The 22,422-nt window shown below is 46.9% G+C and overlaps 1 protein-coding gene across 2 annotated transcripts in view; it reads right to left on the bottom strand.

Annotated features, from left to right (window-relative positions):
* Positions 1–15,136, bottom strand: part of ATG5 (autophagy related 5) — a 256,782-nt gene extending 241,646 nt beyond the window's left edge. The window contains exons 1-2 of one of the 2 annotated variants that reach the window (XM_075340076.1): positions 15,065–15,136; positions 4,675–4,853 (exon numbers count right to left, since the gene is read on the bottom strand). In XM_075340076.1, the coding sequence (XP_075196191.1) occupies positions 4,675–4,782 (108 nt within the window). In that variant the 5' untranslated portion in view covers positions 4,783–4,853; positions 15,065–15,136. Of the gene's footprint in view, positions 1–4,674; positions 4,854–15,041 lie in introns of both variants that reach the window. The other variant, XM_075340077.1, reaches the window with a different exon arrangement.
* Positions 15,137–22,422: the final 7,286 nt, after the last annotated feature.

The raw sequence follows: 22,422 nt of genomic DNA, 5'->3' as shown, positions 1-22,422 counted from the left end.
CAAGAAGGTGCCTATATGTATAGCAGCAAATGAAATAGCAGTAAGAATGTGCCTATATGTATAGCAGCAAATGAAATAGCAGTAAGAAGGTGCCTATATGTATAGCAGAAAATGAAATAGCAGTAAGAAGGTGCCTATATGTATAGCAGAAAATGAGATAGCAGCAAGAAGGTGCCTATATGTATAGCAGAAAATGAGATAGCAGTAAGAAGGTGCCTGTATGTATAGCAGCAAATGAGACAGCAGCAAAGAGGGTGCCTATATGTATAGCAGCAAATGAAATAGCAGTAAGAAGGTGCCTATATGTATAGCAGCAAATGAAATAGCAGTAAGAAGGTGCCTGTATGTATAGCAGCAAATGAGACAGCAGCAAAGAGGGTGCCTATATGTATAGCAGAAAATTAGATCGCAGCAAGAAGGTGCCTATATGTATAGCAGGAAATGAGATTGCAGCAAGAAGGTGTCTATATGTATAGCAGCAAATGAGATAGCAGCAAGAGGGTGCCTATATGTATAGCAGAAAATGAGATTGCAGCAAGAAGGTGCCTATATGTATAGCAGAAAATGAGATCGCAGCAAGAAGGTGCCTATATGTATAGCAGAAAATGAGATAGCAGCAAGAAGGTGCCTATATGTATAGCAGAAAATGAGATAGCAGCAAGAAGGTGCCTATATGTATAGCAGAAAATGAGATCGCAGGAAGAAGGTGCCTATATATATAGCAGAAAATGAGATTGCAGGATTGCAGCAAGAAGGTGCCTATATGTATAGCAGAAAATGAGATTGCAGGATTGCAGCAAGAAGGTGCCTATATGTATAGCAGAAAATGAGATAGCAGCAAGAAGGTGCCTATATGTATAGCAGAAAATGAGATCGCAGCAAGAAGGTGCCTATATGTATAGCAGAAAATGAGATAGCAGCAAGAAGGTGCCTATATGTATAGCAGCAAATGAAATAGCAGTAAGAATGTGCCTATATGTATAGCAGAAAATGAGATCGCAGCAAGAAGGTGCCTATATATATAGCAGAAAATGAGATTGCAGGATTGCAGCAAGAAGGTGCCTATATATATAGCAGAAAATGAGATTGCAGGATTGCAGCAAGAAGGTGCCTATATGTATAGCAGAAAATGAGATAGCAGCAAGAAGGTGCCTATATGTATAGCAGAAAATGAGATCGCAGCAAGAAGGTGCCTATATGTATAGCAGAAAATGAGATCGCAGCAAGAAGGTGCCTATATGTATAGCAGAAAATGAGATAGCAGCAAGAAGGTGCCTATATGTATAGCAGCAAATGAAATAGCAGTAAGAATGTGCCTATATGTATAGCAGCAAATGAAATAGCAGTAAGAAGGTGCCTATATGTATAGCAGAAAATGAAATAGCAGTAAGAAGGTGCCTATATGTATAGCAGAAAATGAGATAGCAGCAAGAAGGTGCCTATATGTATAGCAGAAAATGAAATAGCAGTAAGAAGGTGCCTATATGTATAGCAGCAAATGAGACAGCAGCAAAGAGGGTGCCTATATGTATAGCAGAAAATTAGATCGCAGCAAGAAGGTGCCTATATGTATAGCAGAAAATTAGATCGCAGCAAGAAGGTGCCTATATGTATAGCAGAAAATTAGATCGCAGCAAGAGGGTGCATGTAAACTAAATATAGATGCAAAGTGCTATAACCAATATAGGCCACTAGAGTGCAGTAAGGTGCTAGTATAGTAAGGTGCTTATGCATATACATTGGAACAGGGAAGCAGCGTTAAATACAAATTGTGAGACATATGACTGCTGCTCTATGTACACCTATGAGGGACTTGTGCCATAACACATGACCCTCTTTGAAGAAGGATCGCGAAACACACACAAGGGGCTTTATCCTGGTGGTCTAGACTGATCTGTTAATTTAACTAATCATTTGTAGTAACTTGTTTCTCTTTGTGCTGGCACAAGTCCCTCATAGGTGCACATATGGTCAGATGTGTCCTTAGGAGCCACTATGGCAGATGTTGTTATCTTGGTCAAAGAAAAAAAAAAAACACCAGGTACAACGTTTGTTTTCCTTTAGAAACGAGTTATCTCAGCAGCGGACATCACTGCCAGTGTCTGGTGTACCATAGACAAAGCACAGGGTTGTGGCACACGGTTATAAGCCGATGCCACAATGCAGATATGACCACCGTCTAATGAAAACATACATAAAATATAAATAATTCACTGCCTTGTTACTCAATAAAGTCCCCGAACACTTTAGATAGCTGCCGGTCAATCCAGCGTGCAGCCAACAGTATGAGTGCCAGCTCGGCAAAGCGCTCCTGTGCTGCCTAGGAGAGGCGCCGGCCCTTTTCTACTCCTTGGTTAAAATTAGCACTAAATAAAAAGGCCCATACCTCTGGAACCGTATGGCGTATTGAAAAATAAATAGCATAAGGGAAGCAGCGGGTATATTAAATAGAAATAAACGGTCACTTTTAACCTGATGACAGATCCTGCTTAAAGACATTGTGTGGTGCACTGCACAGCTTAGATTTTTGCCCCTGCAATGAGCAGTGCAATCAAGTACAGTCAGCACAGTTACAAAAATGCTCATTAAAGGGAATCTGAGAGCAGGTTTTTGCTATGCAATCCTAGGGCAGCATGATGTAGGGGGATGAGAGCCTGATTCCAGCAATGTATCACTTACTGAACTGCTTAGTGTAATTTTGATAGAATACTTGTTTCCTCTGCTAGAAATGTTGCAGTGGTCAGAATGTGGAGATGTGTATAACTCCACCCACCCCACTGATTGCCAGCTTCCTGTGTGCAATGTGCATTGTCAGCAAGCTGCCAATCAGCGGTGGGGGCGGAGTTACACAGATTAAGCTGCTCTGGCTTGCACTGAGACCTAGTCCTGCAGTGATAATCTCCTGCTGATAAAACATTGATGCTAGCTTCAATACGACACAGAGACTAGTAAGTAACATCCCTGGAATCAAGCTCACTTGCCCTACATTATACTGTGGTCAGATTAAGGCTGGGGTCACATAGGCATATATTCTTAAAAGCGAGAGAAACGGCCCAATTATGTTAATGCCACTTGGATCTGCCACAGTTTGCTCCAAGTGTCAGCTTACAGTGAACTGGATCTCTTGAATAAAACAATAAGAGCACAGGTGCTGAGAACACATAACTTCATTTATCCATCTTCTCCATTACCAGTGATAATCAGAATGCACTTAGATGACATTTGAGTGCAGTCTGATTCACACGCACCCATAGACTTGTATGGGTGCGAGCGATCTGAATATCAATGTCACTCGCACCCTGCTGCAATTTTTTTCTCATGCCAAATCCTCATGAGAAAAAAAAATACTGATGTGCACTGCTCGATAGTATAACACTGGTATGAGGGCTATCCAATAAAACATCAAATAGCACTCGGCCATATTATACACTCGTGTGAGCGAGCCCCGGATAGCATAAACCTGCTGACAGATTCCCTATAAACTCTACAGACAAGCATTTAATACACAAAACATCCCCACTGAAATATCTGTCCTTAATTCATGCCGGTGCAAGTGACTGAACAGCATTCAGCTTTCTGGACATAATTGTGCCAGCGGATATCATGCACAGGTCCAGCCATTGTTCTCAGAGAGGGATTGTTTTCTGGTAAATACAGATTCAATAGCCAGATGTACTGTACACATTCATGGTGTCCAAATGCAGGTAAAGAATAACTGACCTTGTTTTTATAGCTGCACATTCTAGAAGGAGGCAGCTTTGATAAAGCACGGTCATTATAAATGTCATCCAGTTATGTTCACTCTGCTCCATTGTTACAGAAATAAGGGTAAACTACAATATTGCTAAATATTTCCAATACCCTGCAAACGTCTTAGGCTCTGTGGTTTCCATTGTATGTGAAAGAACTGCTGCACCTGGAGATTGGTGGCAACCATCACATAATGGGGTGCCATCTCGGAATAGCCATCATTTTGATGGGCTCGACTCCTGCACCCGAGTATGATGGACATCAATGGGAAACTCGAGCATTTTTCCATAAGATCTTCTCGAAAAATGCTCAAGCTCTCCATTGACTTCCAGTATACTCAGTACGTGAGTCGAGCCCATCTGAAAGTCCATCTGCTCATTATGAGTACCGAGCAGCCGAGCATGGTAGTGTTCACTCATGACTCCTCGTTACGAGTACTGAGCACTCGAGCATGGTAGTAATCACTCATCCCTACTTGTTACAAGTACCGAGCACTCAAGCATGCTAGTGCTCACTCATCACTAATCATTACAAGTACTGAGCACTTGAGCATGGTAGTACTCGCTCATCACTACTTGTTACAAGTACCGAGCACCCAAGCATGCTAGTGCTCACTCATCACTACTTTTTACAAGTACTGAGCAACCGAGCATGGTAGTGTTGACTCAACACTAGTCGTTAAGGAGTACTGAACACCCGAGCATGGTAGTGCTCACTCATCACTACTCGTTATTAGAATCGAGCATGATACTACTTACTCATAACTACTCGTTACGAGCACCGAGCATGGAGGTTTTCCCTCATCACTACTCGTTACTAGTACAGAGCACCTGAGCATGGTAGTGCTCGCTCATCACCAAAAAGCTATCATTTCAGTTCTCTTACAGTATCTGAAAATATCCCACCTACCCTGATAGGACTTACATAGTAAGGCTCAGCTTCCCTTTCAGTGAGTTCATCCTGATACAATGTGAAGCATGTCGGTATTCGCCCTGACCAGACATCTCGGAGTACGTCCTTGTCATCTGTCATTCTTCCAGTAGTTTGGGCTGCACATATAGACGATCTGGGATCATTCACCAGTTATGTGATGAAAATGGGATCTGAAAGAGAAACAATTATCTGTAAAGGGCACTGACAATCAATGTGGTATATCACATGAATCACATGAAAGTTTTTCCATAAAGGATAACGGATTGAGTATAGTAAGGATAAGTTCACACTCCTGTTGTTTTAAATCCGTCAGGATCGTCGTTGCGACGCAACGACGGATACATCGTTTTTTAGATGTCAACTGACGCAACAGATGTGTTATTTCACAGGATTCTGTTCACAGGAATGCTGTGCAAAAACGGATCCGTCGAGTCCATTACATCCGTTTTTTGATGGGTCCGTCATGATCCGTTTGTGTTTGGGACAGGCCAACTGGTGTGCCAGACATGCTGGGCAGGCTCAGTAGAGCATGACGGAATCCAGCACTGCATTCCGTCGTGTGACGGATTACGGCGGAATCCAGCACCATAGACATCCATCATAGCTCTTGACGGATGGCGACGGACACCTGCGGAGTGCGTTGTTTTGGCTGCTCCAAAAAGCGTTACATTCAGCGTTGCTCTTGCCTGACAGTCAGTCACTAAATGACTGATCTGTCACACGGCAGATGCAACGCAAGGCCATCAGTCACAATCCGTCGCTAATAGAAGCCTATGGGGAAAAAACGGATTCCTGCAAAATATTTTGTACGATACCGTAATTCCTCAAAGCGACGGATTGTGACTGATGCAAAACAACGGAAGCATGAACTTAGCCTAATAGGGGGGGAATATTGCAAAAGGCAACAGCCACGCATCAAGCGGACACGTATTGCATTCATATTTAATGGATCCACTACAAAGATTTCATAGTAAAATAAACTGTGCTTTTTATTTTGAAAGTGAATATTGAATATTATATGGATGTCAAAAATGGACACACAGAACTCTGGGCAGATAAAAAGAAAAACAGTCCATTATTTCTGGACAAGAAGTGGATGATTTTTCACATGCTTATTGGAACGTAACGTCAAGTTCATAGCATAGGGCAGATTTACTAAAACTGATTTGTAGACAGTGTAAACAAAAGGCCCCACATACACATTAGCCTGTCAGACAAACCTGCCGATAACAAGTTTGGCCGACAGTAAAACGTGTATGGGGGTGCTGGCCGGCTGAAGGTGAGGGGGCATGCGCGATTTCAGACTGCTGATCACATCCTTCTCTCGGAGATAGCCCACTGGCTGACATTTTAGCCAGCACCTTCCTCAGAATGCACAGCACTTACCCAACAAGTGCTCCTGTGTATGGGAGAGTCTAATGTGGATGGCAGTCTTTAGACCACGCTGCATAAACTCCAAAGTGTACTGGCGTGTGCAAGTGTGCAGGAGCCTGCTCCACAAACGGCAAATACCGGCTGTATTATAGTGCCAATATCTGTCTGTACAAGCAGTGACTGGAGCTAGCTCCAATCGCTGCTGTTTTACCAATCAGATGTGGATCACTGAAGAAATAGCCGGAGTAGGCGCTGCCTCAGGTGGCGATGGATTGCCATGGTAGCCAGAGGCCTGCTGAAAGGTACACGACCGCCATCTTGGTACGTCTGTGAAGTCTGGCATTTACACTATACATTACAATAGAAAAAAAAAAACAAGCGACCAAAGGACTGAAGGTTCAAGTCCTATAAGGGGGGAAAAAAAAGTAATGACTTTTTTTATTAAAAAATGTTTTTAAAAAATGCTATAATTTCAAGCCATCCTCCTAAAAAAAAATATATATTCTATTTTGCCAAGTTTTGCATATTTAAGCAATTAAAATTGTGATAAAAACCCCCTATACACATTTGGTAAAGCCAGATTTGTACAGACCAGAAGAATCATGTTTCCAAGATATTTTAACCACATAATCAACACTGCTAAAACAAAATCCAAAACACAATGGTGGAATAGCCTTTCTTTACCAATTTGTCACAATTTTTTTCCCATTTTCTGCTAACATGACAATTGCAAACTACAACTCGCCCTGTAGAAAAATAGCCTCATACAGCTATGTCAGGGGGGAAGGGGGGATAGTCATAGCTCCTGGAAAATCGCCCAGTCTTTCAGGGGTTAAAGAGCACCAATTTGTCATACAAGTCCCATCATCCAAAACAGTTTCCTGTAAACAGAATGACTAGCAGAGCACTTTGATGTAGATGAATGAATAACTCTGGAGTGAAGACACTGACACGGTGCACTTGCCATAGAGGCGTCTGTAAATAACACTCATTAGTAATAGACTCCAATGCGAGAGGCTCAACTCCGACAACTGGGACCAAAAGGAGGAGGTGACAGCAGAGGGGTAGAACATGGGGCAGCCTCTAATAAAACAAATAGGACTAGGGTTCAAAGAATAAGGAAGACAGTCAATAGAGAAACCAATTGGAGGTGACCACCCAAACTTGCAATAATACGTGTTCTTCTAGAGGTAAGAGGTGTCTTCTCAAGGCAGAAGCATAATATATGGGGCATCTGGGTCAGTGCGTGACATGTGGAAGTTTCACTGTTTTGGCTGACACTAGGTAGCGCTCTACGTGGGGATAATCCAGCTAGCAATGCGGGGGATGGGTCTGTTACTGGTGACATCCTGGCTGGCAATGGGAAATCGTAGGTAGCAATACCCACATGCAGACAGTGCTTCATAATGCGGAATCAGTAATTATCCCAATACTCCCAGAAGTAAGGTACTGCAGCAGGCAAAATAGGGGAAAACCGTACCCCATAATTAATACACAATAATGGGACTGTCCGCACAGAATGATTGCTCAAATCAAGCATGGCTAATTGGTGCACCAAATATTTAATTATCTCTTCATGGCTGGCTGTGTGTGGGCGGAGAGCCGAAGTGCCCAATCATTGACTTCTATTATACTCAAGTCGAGCTCGTTAGTTCTTGACTTACACACGTGATCAAAATTGTTGGTTCCCCTCGTTTAATGAAAGAAAAACCCACAATGGTCACAGAAATAACCTGAATCTGACAAAAGTAATAATAAAAAAATCTATGAAAATGAACAAATGAAAGTCAGACATTGCTTTTCAGCTTCCACAGAATTTTTTAAAAAAAATTAAACTCATGAAATAGCCCTGGACAGAAATGACAGCGCCCTCCTCCTCCTCCTCCTCATCCTCCTCGACTTAATATTTTGTTGCACAACCTTTTGAGGCAATCACTGCAATCAGACAAATTCTGTAACTGTCAATGAGATTTCTGCACCTCTCCACAGGTATTTTGGCCCAATCCTCAAGAGAAAACTGCTCCAGTAGTCTCGTGTTTTGAAGGTTGCCTTTTCCAGACGACATGTTTCAGATCTTTCCAAAGATGCTCAATAGGATTTAGGTCAGGGCTCATAGAAGGCCACTCCAGAATAGTCCAATATTTTCCTCTTGGCCATTCTTGGGTATTTTTAGCTGTGTGTTTTGGATCACTATCCTGTTGCAAGACCCATGACCTGAGACTGAGACCAAGCTTTCCTTTCTGACACTGGGCAGTACATTTCTCTCTACAATCCCTTGATAGTCTTGAGATTTCATTGTACCTGCACAGATGCAAGACACCCTGTGCCAGATGCAGCAAAGCAGCTCTAGAACATAACTGACCCTCCTCCATGTTTCACAGTAGGGACAGTGTTCTTTTCTTGATATGCTTCATTTTTCCGTCTGTGAACATAGAGCTGATGTGCCTTGTCAAAAAGTTCCATTTTTGTCTCATCTGTCCATACAACATTACAATTCCAGTCAGGCTTTTTTATGATTTTTTTTTTCCAACAACGGTGTCCTCCTTGGTCGTCTACCATGAAGTTCACTTTGGCTCAAATAACAACGGATGGTGCGATCGGACACTGATGTTCCTTGAGCTTGACGTTCACCTTTTATCTCTTTAGAAGTTTTTCTGGGCTCTTTTATTAGCATTCGTATTATCCGTCTCTTTGATTTGTCATCAATTTTCCTCCTGAGGCCACGTCCAGGGAGGTTGGCTATCGTCCCAAGGATCTTAAATTTCTGAATATGTGCAACTGTAGTCACAGGAACATCAAGCTGCTTGGAGATGGTCTTATAACCTTTATCTTTAACATAATTGTCTATACTTTTCTTTCTAATCTCCTGAGACAACTCTTTCCTTCACTTCCTCTGGTCCATGTTAAGTGTGGTACACACCAAGTCAACAAACAGCAGAGTGAGTATCTGTAGCCCTATATACAGGCCCACTGACTGATTACAAGAGTGTATACACCTGTGATGCTAATTAGTGGACACACCTTGATTTAACAAGTCCATTTTGTCACATTATTTTCAGGGGTACCATCATTTCTGTCCAGGCCTGTTTCATGAGTTTTATCTTTAAAAAAAATTCTGTCGAAGCTGAAAAGCAATGCCTGAATCACATTTGTTCATTTTCATACTTTTTTTTTATTCATTATTACTTTTGTCTAATTCAGGGTATATCTGTGACCATTGTGGGTTTTTCTTTCATTAAACGAGGGGTAACAACAATTTGGGCTCCGGGATCAGGTTCAGGTTAAGTCCAGGTCGGTCCCAAACTGAACTTTTAACTAAAGTCCAGCTGAACCCAAACATACACGGGTTTACTCTTCTTTAGCCATCACCCATCAGTCTCAAGGCTGTGAGGTTTAACGCTTGTTGCTATCAGCATGCAATATCACATCACTACGGATGGCAAAATACCACTGGTGCACTGAATACTGGAGTGGAAGAAAAATTTGGAAGTAGCATAATTTGAAGCTTGTGCGCGCCAATGCACAGATGTCCAACAGAGCCCCCAACTATAAAGGGTCTTTAATAATATTGGTCTTCTCATAAGGGCCAAAGGCTACAGGGTCCAGGTATAACAGCAAACACCTTTGGGGTAGAGAGATTGGCATAGTTTATTTTTCTTCAATTTTCTTTTATGACACCCCGACAACACTTAACACCCGGGACAAGAAACATTGTATGAATTTTTGTACTTCTTCAGGAAGGAGGAGGACTTTGCCATTATCTGAACACTAGTGATGAGAGAGCACTACCATGCTCGGTAATCGAATCGAGCAGGTTGGACGCATGGATGTGCGCGTCTGAAGTATCTCAATGAAAAACTAGAGCATTTTCTGGTAAATCTTCCAGAAAAATGCCCGTTCCTCATTGACTTTCACTATACTCGGTACAGCGTAAAGCCCGTCCAATTGCTCTTAAGAAGTACCGAGCACCCGAGAATGGTAGTGCCCGCTCATCACTACTGGACACCTCTCAGACTTCTCACACTGGTCCATGCAATCTGGAACTTCTCCAAACCTCCTGGTAAGAACCATCCATCCAATTGTCTAAACAGAGGACTCCAGACTGGCTGACGTCTCTTAGTGAGACTTCTAGGACCAGTAAACTGGGGTTGTGTACTGACTTATGTATAGTGGACTCCTTGGGGGGGGGGGGACAGCTATTGGCAAGCAGAGGGTCTGACCTGCTGCTTACACTTCTCCATCTAGGCGACATTGCATGTAACTGGTTCACAACAACCTAAGGCTGTGTTCACACACTGCGTTTTTTACCTGCGTTTTTGGTGCGTTTTTGCTGCAGAAATGTCTTGAGAAATTCTTGTAACCTTTCTGCAGACATTCACCAGCAAAACCTATAGGAAAAAAAATTAGCTGTGCGCACACTGCGTTTTTTTTCTTAAGAAAATTCTTTCAGTAGATTTTCTTAAAGGGAACCTGTCATCAGAAATTTCGCCCAAAAGCTAAAAGATTCCCCCTCTGCAGCTCCTGGGCTGCATTCTAGGAAGGTCCCTGTTATTATTGTGCCCCATGTGAGACCAAAATAAAGCCTTTATAAAGTTCTACCTTTTTGTATGCAGCTTCTGTAAATGTGTCACGGGGGCGGGCTCTCTGCCGTCCGTTATTCTGCCTCCTGGTCCTGTATGCCGCCCCCATCGCTCCTTTCCATATCTGATGCACCGCCCACTGCTCCAGCCATCCCCGCACATGCCCAGTGCCAGTCTCACAGGACTGAGCAGTGTGACCGCTGGTGACATGTGCGCAGGCAAGTGATTATGGGCGGGGCTGTGACTGTTATCAGCAAGTACCCGCCCATAATCTCGTGAGCGCGCAAACCTCTCCAGCATTCACACTGAGCTCAGTGTAGATGCTAGACTGTATGGGCTGCTTCCAGGGATGACGTCCCTTTGTCATGTGATAGTATTTTGAACACGCCCCTATCACATGACAAAGGGACGTCATCCCTGGAAGCAGCCCATACAGTCTAGCATCTACACTGAGCACAGTGTGACCGCTGGTGAGGTTTGCGCGCTCACGAGATTATGGGCGGGTACTTGCTGATAACAATCACAGCCCCGCCCATAATCACTTGCCTGCGCACACGTCACCAGCGGTCACACTGCTCAGTCCTGTGAGACTGGCACTGGGCATGCGCGGGGATGGCTGGAGCAGTGGGCGGTGCATCAGATATGGAAAGGAGCGATGGGGGCGGCATACAGGACCAGGAGGCAGAATAACGGACGGCAGAAAGCCCGCCCCCATGACACATTTACAGAAGCTGCATACAAAAAGGTAGAACTTTATAAAGGCTTTATTTTGGTCTCACATGGGGCACAATAATAACAGGGACCTTCCTAGAATGCAGCCCAGGAGCTGCAGAGGGGGAATCTTTTAGCTTTTGGGCGAAATTTCTGATGACAGGTTCCCTTTAAGAAAAAGAATGAGCATGTCACTTCTTTTCTGCAGCTAACTGCGTTATTTGCCATAGATAATTGGCACAATAACGCAGGGAGCAACCAGCGGTAAAAACGCACCAAAAACGCACCGAAAACACACCAAATCGCGGTAAAAACGCAGGTGCGCTAATCCTTCACTCTTAAGAAATTTTCTTAAGTAATTTCTTAAGAAAAATCCTTTTTCTAGTGTGCACATAGCCTAATAGGTCTGGAACTCAGATGGAGTCTGCTGGTGCAGGGTCTGGCTAAGGATGGAGTCAGAAACTCGGTAATTCCCCTCTGTTCTCCTGATAGAATCCTGACACCAGTGATGGTCACCCCCTACGCGGGACCCTATAAGTTATCCCAGAAGGGAGCGTCACCTGGATGACTGGGCGGAAAAACATGGAATGGGGCGTTGGGGACCTGCTATAGCGGAAGGCAGTCCTTGTATCAGTCACCAGCTGGATGACTAAGTGGTAAGAGGCATTAAGGGACCAGCTATAGCAGGAGGCAGTCTCTGCATCAGTCACCACCCAGATGAATGAGCAGTGAAGAGGTGTTAGGGGACCCGACAGGCTATAGCGGGTGGCAAACCCACCATCAGTCACCACTCGGATAAATGAGCAGTAACGGGCATTAGGAGACTGGCTATTGTGGGAAGCAGTCCCTGCATCAGTCACCACCCGGATGAATTAGTGGTAAGGGGAGTTAGAAAACCAGCTATAGCGGGAGACAGTCCCTGCATCAGTCTCCACCCAGATGGGTGAGCGGTAAGGGGCATTAGGAGACCGGCTCTAGCGGAAGGCAGTCCTTGCATTGGTCATCACCCCTATGAAGGAGCAGTAAGGGGTGTTAGGGGACCGGTTATAGCAGGAGGCAGTCCCTGCACCACTCACTACTCGGATGAAGGAGTGGTAAGGTACGTTAGGGGACCGGCTATAGCACCAGTCACCACCCGGATAAAGGAGCGGTATTTGGCGTTAGGGGACCGGCTATAGCGGGAGGCAGTCCCTGCACCAGTCACCACCCGGATGAAGGAGTGGTATGGGGCGTTAGGGGACTGACTATAGCAGAAGGCAGTCCCTGCACCTGTCACCACCCGGATGAAGGAGTGGTATGGGGCGTTAGGGGACCGGCTATAGCAGGAGGCAGTCCCTGCATCAGTTACCACCCGGATGAAGGAGTGGTATGGGGTGTTAGGGGACCGGCTATAGCGGGAAGCAGTCCCTGCATCAGTGACCACCCGGATGAAGGAGTGGTATGGGGCGTTAGGGGACCGGCTATAGCAGGAGGCAGTCCCTGCATCAGTTACCACCCGGATGAAGGAGTGGTATGGGGCGTTAGGGGACTGACTATAGCAGAAGGCAGTCCCTGCACCTGTCACCACCCGGATGAAGGAGTGGTATGGGGCGTTAGGGGACTGACTATAGCAGGAGGCAGTCCCTGCATCAGTTACCACCCGGATGAAGGAGTGGTATGGGGTGTTAGGGGACCGGCTATAGCGGGAAGCAGTCCCTGCATCAGTGACCACCCGGATGAAGGAGTGGTATGGGGCGTTAGGGGACCGGCTATAGCAGGAGGCAGTCCCTGCATCAGTTACCACCCGGATGAAGGAGTGGTATGGGGTGTTAGGGGACCGGCTATAGCGGGAAGCAGTCCCTGCATCAGTGACCACCCGGATGAAGGAGTGGTATGGGGTGTTAGGGGAGCGGCTATAGCGGGAGGCAGTCCCTGCATCAGTCACCACCCGGATGAAGGAGTGGTATGGGGCATTAGGGGACCGGCTATAGCGGGAAGCAGTCCCTGCATCAGTGACCACCCGGATGAAGGAGTGGTATGGGGTGTTAGGGGAGCGGCTATAGCGGGAGGCAGTCCCTGCATCAGTCACCACCCGGATGAAGGAGTGGTATGGGGCATTAGGGGACCGGCTATAGCGGGAAGCAGTCCCTGCATCAGTGACCACCCGGATGAAGGAGTGGTATGGGGTGTTAGGGGACCGGCTATAGTGGGAGGCAGTCCCTGCATCAGTTACCACCCGGATGAAGGAGTGGTATGGGGCGTTAGGGGACCGGCTATAGTAGGAGGCAGTCCCTGCATCAGTCACCACCCGGATGAAGGAGTGGTATGGGGCATTAGGGGATTGGCTATAGCGGGAGGCAGTCCCTGCATCAGTGACCACCCGGATGAAGGAGTGGTATGGGGCGTTAGGGGACCGGCTATAGCAGGAGGCAGTCCCTGCATCAGTTACCACCCGGATGAAGGAGTGGTATGGGGTGTTAGGGGACCGGCTATAGCGGGAAGCAGTCCCTGCATCAGTGACCACCCGGATGAAGGAGTGGTATGGGGTGTTAGGGGAGCGGCTATAGCGGGAGGCAGTCCCTGCATCAGTCACCACCCGGATGAAGGAGTGGTATGGGGCATTAGGGGACCGGCTATAGCGGGAAGCAGTCCCTGCATCAGTGACCACCCGGATGAAGGAGTGGTATGGGGTGTTAGGGGAGCGGCTATAGCGGGAGGCAGTCCCTGCATCAGTCACCACCCGGATGAAGGAGTGGTATGGGGCATTAGGGGACCGGCTATAGCGGGAAGCAGTCCCTGCATCAGTGACCACCCGGATGAAGGAGTGGTATGGGGTGTTAGGGGACCGGCTATAGTGGGAGGCAGTCCCTGCATCAGTTACCACCCGGATGAAGGAGTGGTATGGGGCGTTAGGGGACCGGCTATAGTAGGAGGCAGTCCCTGCATCAGTCACCACCCGGATGAAGGAGTGGTATGGGGCATTAGGGGACCGGCTATAGCGGGAGGCAGTCCCTGCATCAGTCACCACCCGGATGAAGGAGTGGTATGGGGTGTTAGGGGACCGGCTATAGTGGGAGGCAGTCCCTGCATCAGTTACCACCCGGATGAAGGAGTGGTATGGGGCATTAGGGGACCGGCTATAGCGGGAGGCAGTCCCTGCATCAATCACCACCCGGATGAAGGAGTGGTATGGGGTGTTAGGGGACCGGCTATAGCGGGAGGCAGTCCCTGCATCAGTCACCACCCGGATGAAGGAGTGGTATGGGGTGTTAGGGGACCGGCTATAGCGGGAGGCAGTCCCTGCATCAGTCACCACCCGGATGAAGGAGTGGTATGGGGTGTTAGGGGACCGGCTATAGCGGGAGGCAGTCCCTGCATCAGTCACCACCCGGATGGAGTGGTATGGGGCATTAGGGGACCGGCTATAGCGGGAGGCAGTCCCTGCATCAGTCACTGGTGAATTCACAGGCAGCACAGCTCTTCCAGACAATCCCAGATTGCCCCATACATGTGAGTGGGGCTTGTCCATGTGTTTCCTGCAGGCACTGCCCCACTCACATGTATGGGAAGGACACCGGGGCTTCTGGTCTGGCTCTGCACTGCTGCCTCCTGTGAATGCGTCCTCCGTACATGTGCAGGTCTGGAGCGGTGACTGACATACATCACGGCACCACATATGTCCCAGACACGAGTGACAGGAGGAGGTGGGCGTACACCCGAGTGATCGGCTCTGTTACCCGAATCTCCGGCACTTCTCTCCCTCAGCACGCTCAGCAGCTTCCGGGTACTTTCCTTAACCCCGCCCACCCACTACGTCATCGTACGGATGCCGCAGAGGTACATTAGTGTAGTGAGCGCGCAGCTGTCCTTACATACAGAAAACAAACTCCCGTGGGTGCTACACTTGTGTAACTTGTGGGCGAAAAAGCTGCTCTGTGCTCGTCTATTCGTCACGTCCTAAGCCAGGTACCGGAGTGGGCGGGCAGGCACTTCTGTGACGTGAGCCCTCACTTGGAAGGATATTTTCCCTTCCCTCACATCCCAGAATGCCGTGCGCAGACTTCTATCCAATCACAACTCACTATATTTTCCCCTCTCTCCTCTGCGCCTCTAATCCACATTTTGAACTGTCCTTAGAGGAGTGAGCACCTTAGAAGGACTCCTCACAGGTGGACTCTAGGAAGGCCATAGACTCCAATGGAGAGTCATAAGTTGAGGTCCCTTATCGGGATTTCTGTTGGAGAGCTTCTATGGGAAGCGCAGAGGAAAAGTAATATAGATGTCAACCATCCTGGCCACAGTTTCGATAACTTGATCTGCTGCTGGACTCGCCATTGTTACTGGAAGGTGATGAAAACCTGATGGGCCAATATATATCATCTTTTCCCAAAAGTAAAGGGCTGTGTGTACAGTGCTCGAAGATTGCCCTGTAATGTATGCTAGATAGAGATGGTGTGATTCCACCCAACTGGCCACATAGTCTGGTGGCTGAGCGGGACCCCTGAGAAACGCTTCATACCTGATGGCATCCGTGGCTCCGTGTTTGATTAGTCGACTTTGCACCTCACACTGCACCATTGATGAGTCAATAGACTGGATAATCAAACACAGAGCAGCAGATGCTATCGGGTAAGAGCTGCTTCTCAGGGGTCCCCTTTAGTCACCACAGATTACTGATTTGGCCTCTGCACCAGGTCCTGGAAACCGATTTGCACCACCCCTTAAGGGTGCTTTACACGTTGCGACATCGGTAACGATATATCGTCGGGGTCACGTCGTTAGTGACGCACATCCGGCGCCGGTAGCGACATCGCAGCGTGTGACACCAAGGAGCGACGATCAATGATCGAAAAATCGTTTAAAAACGGTGATCGTTGACACGTCGCTCCTTTCCTTAATATCGCTGCTGCCACAGGTACGATGTTGTTTGTACCTGCGGCACCACACATCGCTATGTGTGACACCGCAGGAACGACGAACATCTCCTACCTGCGTCCACCGGCAATGAGGAAGGAAGGAGGTGGGCGGCATGTTCCGGCCGCTCATCTTTGCCCCTCCGCTTCTATTGGCCGCCCGCTTAGTGACGTCGCTATGACGCCGAACGCACCTCCCCCTTGAAGGAGGGATTGTTCGGCGGTCACAGCGATGTCGCTAACAAGGTATGTGCGTGTGACAGCCCCGTAGCGATAATGTTCGCTATGGCAGCGAGCACCAAATGTCGCACGTACGACGGGGGCGGGTGCTACCGCACTTGAGATCGCTAGCAAACGCTAGGGATGTCGCAGCGTATAAAGCCCCCTTTACTCTAAGCCATGTTTATATCACAGTTTATGTTTACCATAAACATGAGTAAATGCTGACGTGAAAGACACCAAACTGCTGAGAGCCGTGATATCATCACCTCCAGGACCTAAAGGGATCCTGACAGCTGATACATACTGGCCAATCCAAGGGGAGCAGGTACAGGGCGCTGACTGTATGATCCCAGCCAGGGATCTTTCACTCTGAAATCCTCAGACAAAAACACACACACACACACACACACCCTGTGCAGCCTCAGCCAGCAGCAGAAACACACACACACACACACACACACACCCTGTGCACCCTCAGCTGACACACACACACACACACACACACACACACCCTGTGCAGGCTCAGCCAGCGGCAGAAACACACAAAAACATTCTGCTCACCTATCCTCCGTCGGCTCAGCAGCACGCAGGCATGTGGACCCGATAATGATCACAGCTCCTGCCTGTCACTGCTGTACTTTCTGCCGGCGCATGCAGAGCACTCAGAGCAGTTCTCACTGCACAACAGCCACTGGCCAATCACAGGTAAGCATCTGAGGTCATATGGAGCAGGTGCTTGCCTCTGATTGGCAGGCGGCTGTTATTGTGTTCTGCAGCGAGAACATTACTGTGCCCGGCAAAGGCAAAACTGTAAACTGAAATAGATAGCTGGAGGCTGCGGCCTCTTGCACCGGTCGCCATCTTTACCGGGTCCACGGGCCAGCGGGCCGCAAGAAGCCACCTGAAGGGCCACACATAAGCTCTGCAAGGAAATAAATGCAAAAAAGCGGGGAGCACCGGAACTGCAATGCTAGAACAAAGGGGGATTAATCAAGTACATAATGGATGTCTTGTTTACTTATGGACTCATTTTTTGTTCCTTTTAAAACATAGGGGCCAAGTCATCAATCAGTTAAAAACTCATTGAAATGGGACAAACATTTTCGTGCAACTGGTAGTTTTTACACCAGTCCCGACCAGCTCCCACAACTTTTTGAAAAGTAGGCAGCACTCGGCTTTAGAAAGCATGTCTGAGCACATCCGACCAATTAATTATTAATTTAAAGGGAACCTGTCAGGTGCAATATGCACCCAGAATGACGAGCAATTCTGGGTGTATATTGTTATCCCCTTTCCTGTATAGACTAGCATAGATAAAGAGATCTTTAGAAAAAGTATTTCTAAAGATCTTTTATGCTAATGAGCGAGGGGACTAGTCCCCTGGGCGTTACTTCCCCAGCCAGTTGCCCCCATTGGAATGTTAGTACCTCTCTGTGGGTGTGCTATCATGCTAATGAATGCTCAGCATTACAGGATGATCTCACTCACCTCTCCGCCGCCATCTCCGCCCGACGGGGGATTTCGGCTCAGTGCGCATGACACGGAGTTTCGGTCATGCGCACTATGAAGCCGGGTGTATGCATCCTGGCTTCAAACTGAAGTAGTGCGCATGACCCAAACCTCCGGGGTCATGCACACTGAGCCGAAATCCAGCGTTGGATGCAATGGCGGCGGAGAGGTGAGTGAGATCATCCTCTGACGCTGCGCATTCATTAGCATGTTAGCATGCCCAGGGGCATACTAAGGGCGTTAGTTCCCCTGGTTAGTCACCCCCATTAGGGAACTATCATGCTCTCAGCTGAAGACTTTGCCTCTTTCTTCAAGCGGAAGATTGACAACATCAGAGCAAGCTTTGGCCCACAATCACCACAGCCCCTCATCATAGCTACTCATCCCTCTTCCTCCAAATCCAGCTTCTCCACCATGACAGAAAACAATCTCTCCACTCTACTCTCAAGATCACATCTAACCACCTGTGCACTGGACCCGCTCCCATCGCACCTCATCCCCAACATCACCGCAGTCCTCATCCCAGCCCTAACCCATCTCTTTAACCTATCACTAACAACTGGTATATTCCCTTCATGCTTTAAACATGCCTCTATTACACCCATCCTCAAAAAGCCCTCCCTTGACCCATCCTCTGTGTCAAACTATCGCCCCATATCCCTTCTCCCCTATGCCTCAAAACTACTGGAACAGCATGTCCATCTTGAATTGTCCTCATACCTCTCCTCCTGCTCCCTCTTTGACCTGCTTCAATCTGGCTTCCGACCACATCATTCATCATTCTACCGAAACTGCCCTAACCAAAGTCACCAATGATCTACTAACCGCCAAAGCCAAGCGACACTACTCTATCCTCCTCCTCCTGGACCTGTCCTCTGCCTTCGACACAGTAGACCATTCCCTCCTACTACAGATTCTCTCATCTCTGGGCATCACAGACTTGGCCCTATCTGGGATCTCCTCATACCTAACCAACCGAACTTTCAGCGTCTCCCATTCTCACACCACTTCCTCATCTCGCCCCCTATCTGTCGGTGTGCCCCAAGGCTCAGTTCTTGGACCCCTGCTGTTCTCCATCTACACCTTCGGCCTGTGACAGCTCATAGAGTCCCACGGCTTCCAGTATCATCTCTATGCCGATGACACACAGATCTACCTCTCTGGACCTGATATTACCTCTCTACTAACCAAAATTCCACAATGTCTGTCTGCTATTTCATCCTTCTTCTCTGCACGATTCCTAAAACTTAACATGGACAAAACAGAGTTCATTGTCTTTCCTCCTCCTCACTCATCTCCTCCAACAAGCCTTTCCATCAAACTTGATGGTTTCTCACTCACCCCAGTCTCACAAGCTCGTTGCCTTGGAATAACCCTCGACTCTGCTCTATCCTTCAAGCCACACATCCAAGCCCTCTTCAACTCATGCCGATTACAACTCAAAAATATCTCCCGGATCCGTGCTTTCCTTAACCAAGAATCTGCAAAAACATTAGTGCATGCCCTTATCATCTCCCGCCTCGACTACTGCAACCTCCTGCTCTCTGGCCTCCCTTCCAACACTCTTGCACCCCTCCAATCTATCCTAAACTCTGCGGCCCGCTTAATCCACCTCTCCCCTCGCTACTCCCCAGCCTCGCCACTCTGCCAATCCCTTCACTGGCTTCCCATCGCCCAACGACTCCAGTTCAAAACATTAACCATGACATACAAAGCCATGCACAACCTGTCTCCTCCCTACATCTGTGACCTAGTCTCCCGGTACCTACCTGCACGCAACCTCAGATCCTCACAAGATCTCCTACTCTGCTCCTCTCTTATCTCCTCTTCCCACAATCGCGTACAAGATTTCTCCCGTGCATCCCCCATACTCTGGAACGCTCTACCTCAGCACATCAGACTCTCCACTACCGTGGAAAGCTTCAAGAGGAACCTCAAGACCCACCTCTTCCAACAAGCCTACAACCTACAATAGCCCTCAGTCCAGTAGACCACTGCGCAACCAGCTCTGTCCTCACCTATTGTACCATCACCCATTCCCTGTAGACTGTGAGCCCTCGCGGGCAGGGTCCTCTCTCCTCCTATACCAGTCTGTTTTGTACTGTTAATGATTGTTGTACGTATACCCTCTCTCACTTGTAAAGCGCCATGGAATAAATGGCGCTATAATAATAAATAATAATAATAATAACTATTCCCCTCGCTCATTAGCATAGGATAAAAGATCTTTAGAAATACTTTTTCTAAAGATCTGTTTATCTATGCTAGTGTATACAGGGATTATCCATATACACCCATAACTGCTCGTGGTTATGGGTGCATATTGGACCTGACGGGTTCCCTTTAAGTTACCAAAGTGGAGAAAATGTCAACAAATGTATTGCAGTCCCTGAGTCGTGTACAATTTTTGTAGAGGTGCAAGAGCGGAAGAAGAAGCACCAAATTCAGTAAGGGAAATATTCCTCTTAGGGCTCATTCAGACATCCGATATTGTTGTATGAGTGCTATGCATGGTTTTCACGGATAGCACTCATACCTGTGATAATCTATGGGTCTGTTCATATGTCCGTGATTTTTTTAGCGGAAAATCGTGGAGACATGTTCTATTTTTGATCTGACGGTCTGATCAAAATTGGCAATCCAAGTCTATGAAAAAATCATCCACATGCAGTCCGATTTTCACACTGTCAGAAAGAGGAGGTGGAGAAACCTTTTTTTTTTTTTTCCCTTACTTACAAGAAAAATTGATGATGTTTGGACCACACTGATAAAATCTATCCTCTTTTCTTGTACATGGGAAAAAAGGACGATTGAATGAACCGTTACTCAGACAGATACTTCAAGACTTATGTACAAAACACCAGTAAGGATGAATCAAGACCATAATGTATCATCATTTCAAGAGCTTTTTTATGACACAATGTGATTATATCAATGACATCTGTCAGCCATAGGCTGTAATAGTATCTGTTTAATGAATATGTCATGAAAACCTATTAAACTGCTCATGACTGTACGTGTTAAGTGGATGTCCTTATAGCCTGTGGGTGATTAACCTTATTGTGATGCATTAGTAAGTGCCTCTGCTTAATGTGTACATCTTGAGGTTTTTACAATGTGTTTACAGTTGAAACTAGAAGTTTACATACACTATCTAAAAAGACACATCTGCATGTTTTTCTCACGATCTGACAAGAAATCAGAATAAACCTTTCACGTTTTAGGTCAATTGAGAACCAAAATTATTTATATTTGGCAAATGCCAGAATAATGAGAGAGAGAATGTTTTAAGGCATTTTTATTACTTTCTGCAAAATAAAAAGTTTACAAACACTAAAGGGGGCTTTACACGGTAGCGATATCGCTAGTAATTTCTAGCGATATCGAGCGTGTAAGTACCCGCCCCTGTCGCGCATGCGATTGTTTGTGATCGCTGCCGTAGCGAACATTATCGCTACGGCAGCGTCACACGTACTTACCTGGTCGGCGGCGTCGCTGTGACTGCCAAACAATCCCTCCTTCAAGGGGGAGGGACGTTCAGCATCACAGCGACGTCACCGCAACGTCACTAAGCGGCCAGCCAATCAAAGCGGAGGGGCGGAGATGAGCAGGACGTAACATCCCGGCCACCTTCTCCTTCCGCATTGCGGCCAGCAGCAGGTAAGGAGACGGTCCTCGCTCCTGCGGTGTCACACATAGCGATGTGTGCTGCCGCATGAGCGATGAACAACATGGATAAACAACCCTTACCGATTTTTGAGTTTGGGACGACCTCTCCATGGTGAACGATTTTCACCATTTTTGAGGTCGCTTAAGGTCGCTGGTCAGTGTCACATACTGCGATATCGTTAATGACGCCGGATGTGCGTCACTAACAACGCGACCCCGACGATAAAACATTAACGATATCGTAGCGTGTAAAGCCCCCTTTAGAGTACTATTACTTTAAACAATATGGGACAGCCCACATGATGATGTCATATCTTTGGAAACTTCTGATAGGTTTATTGGCATCTGAGTTAATTAGAGACACACCTGTGGATGTATTTTAATGCATACCTGAAACACACTGCATCTTTGTGTAGCATCATGCGAAAAAAAAAAAACAGCCAAGATCTCAGGAAGAGAATTGTGGACTTGTCTGGTTCATCCTTGGTTTCAATTTCCAGATACCTAAAGGTGCCTTTTTCATCTCTACAAACAATTATACGCAAGTACAAACTATATGGGAATGTCCAGACATCATACTGGTCAAGAAGGAGAAGGGTTCTGTGGACCAGAGATGAACGTGCTCTGGTCAAACATGTGAATATCAACCCAAAAATAAAAGCAAAAGACCTTGTGAGGATGCTGGCAAAAGCTGGTAAGATTGTGTCATTATCCACAGTGAAACGAGTACTGTGTCAATATAGGCTGAAAGGCCACTCTGCCAGGAAGAGGCCATTACTGCA

Source organism: Anomaloglossus baeobatrachus, chromosome 3, assembly GCF_048569485.1.
Source record: "Anomaloglossus baeobatrachus isolate aAnoBae1 chromosome 3, aAnoBae1.hap1, whole genome shotgun sequence".
NCBI classification, from domain to species: domain Eukaryota; kingdom Metazoa; phylum Chordata; class Amphibia; order Anura; family Aromobatidae; genus Anomaloglossus; species Anomaloglossus baeobatrachus.
This window is presented reverse-complemented; position numbering and strand designations above follow the sequence as displayed.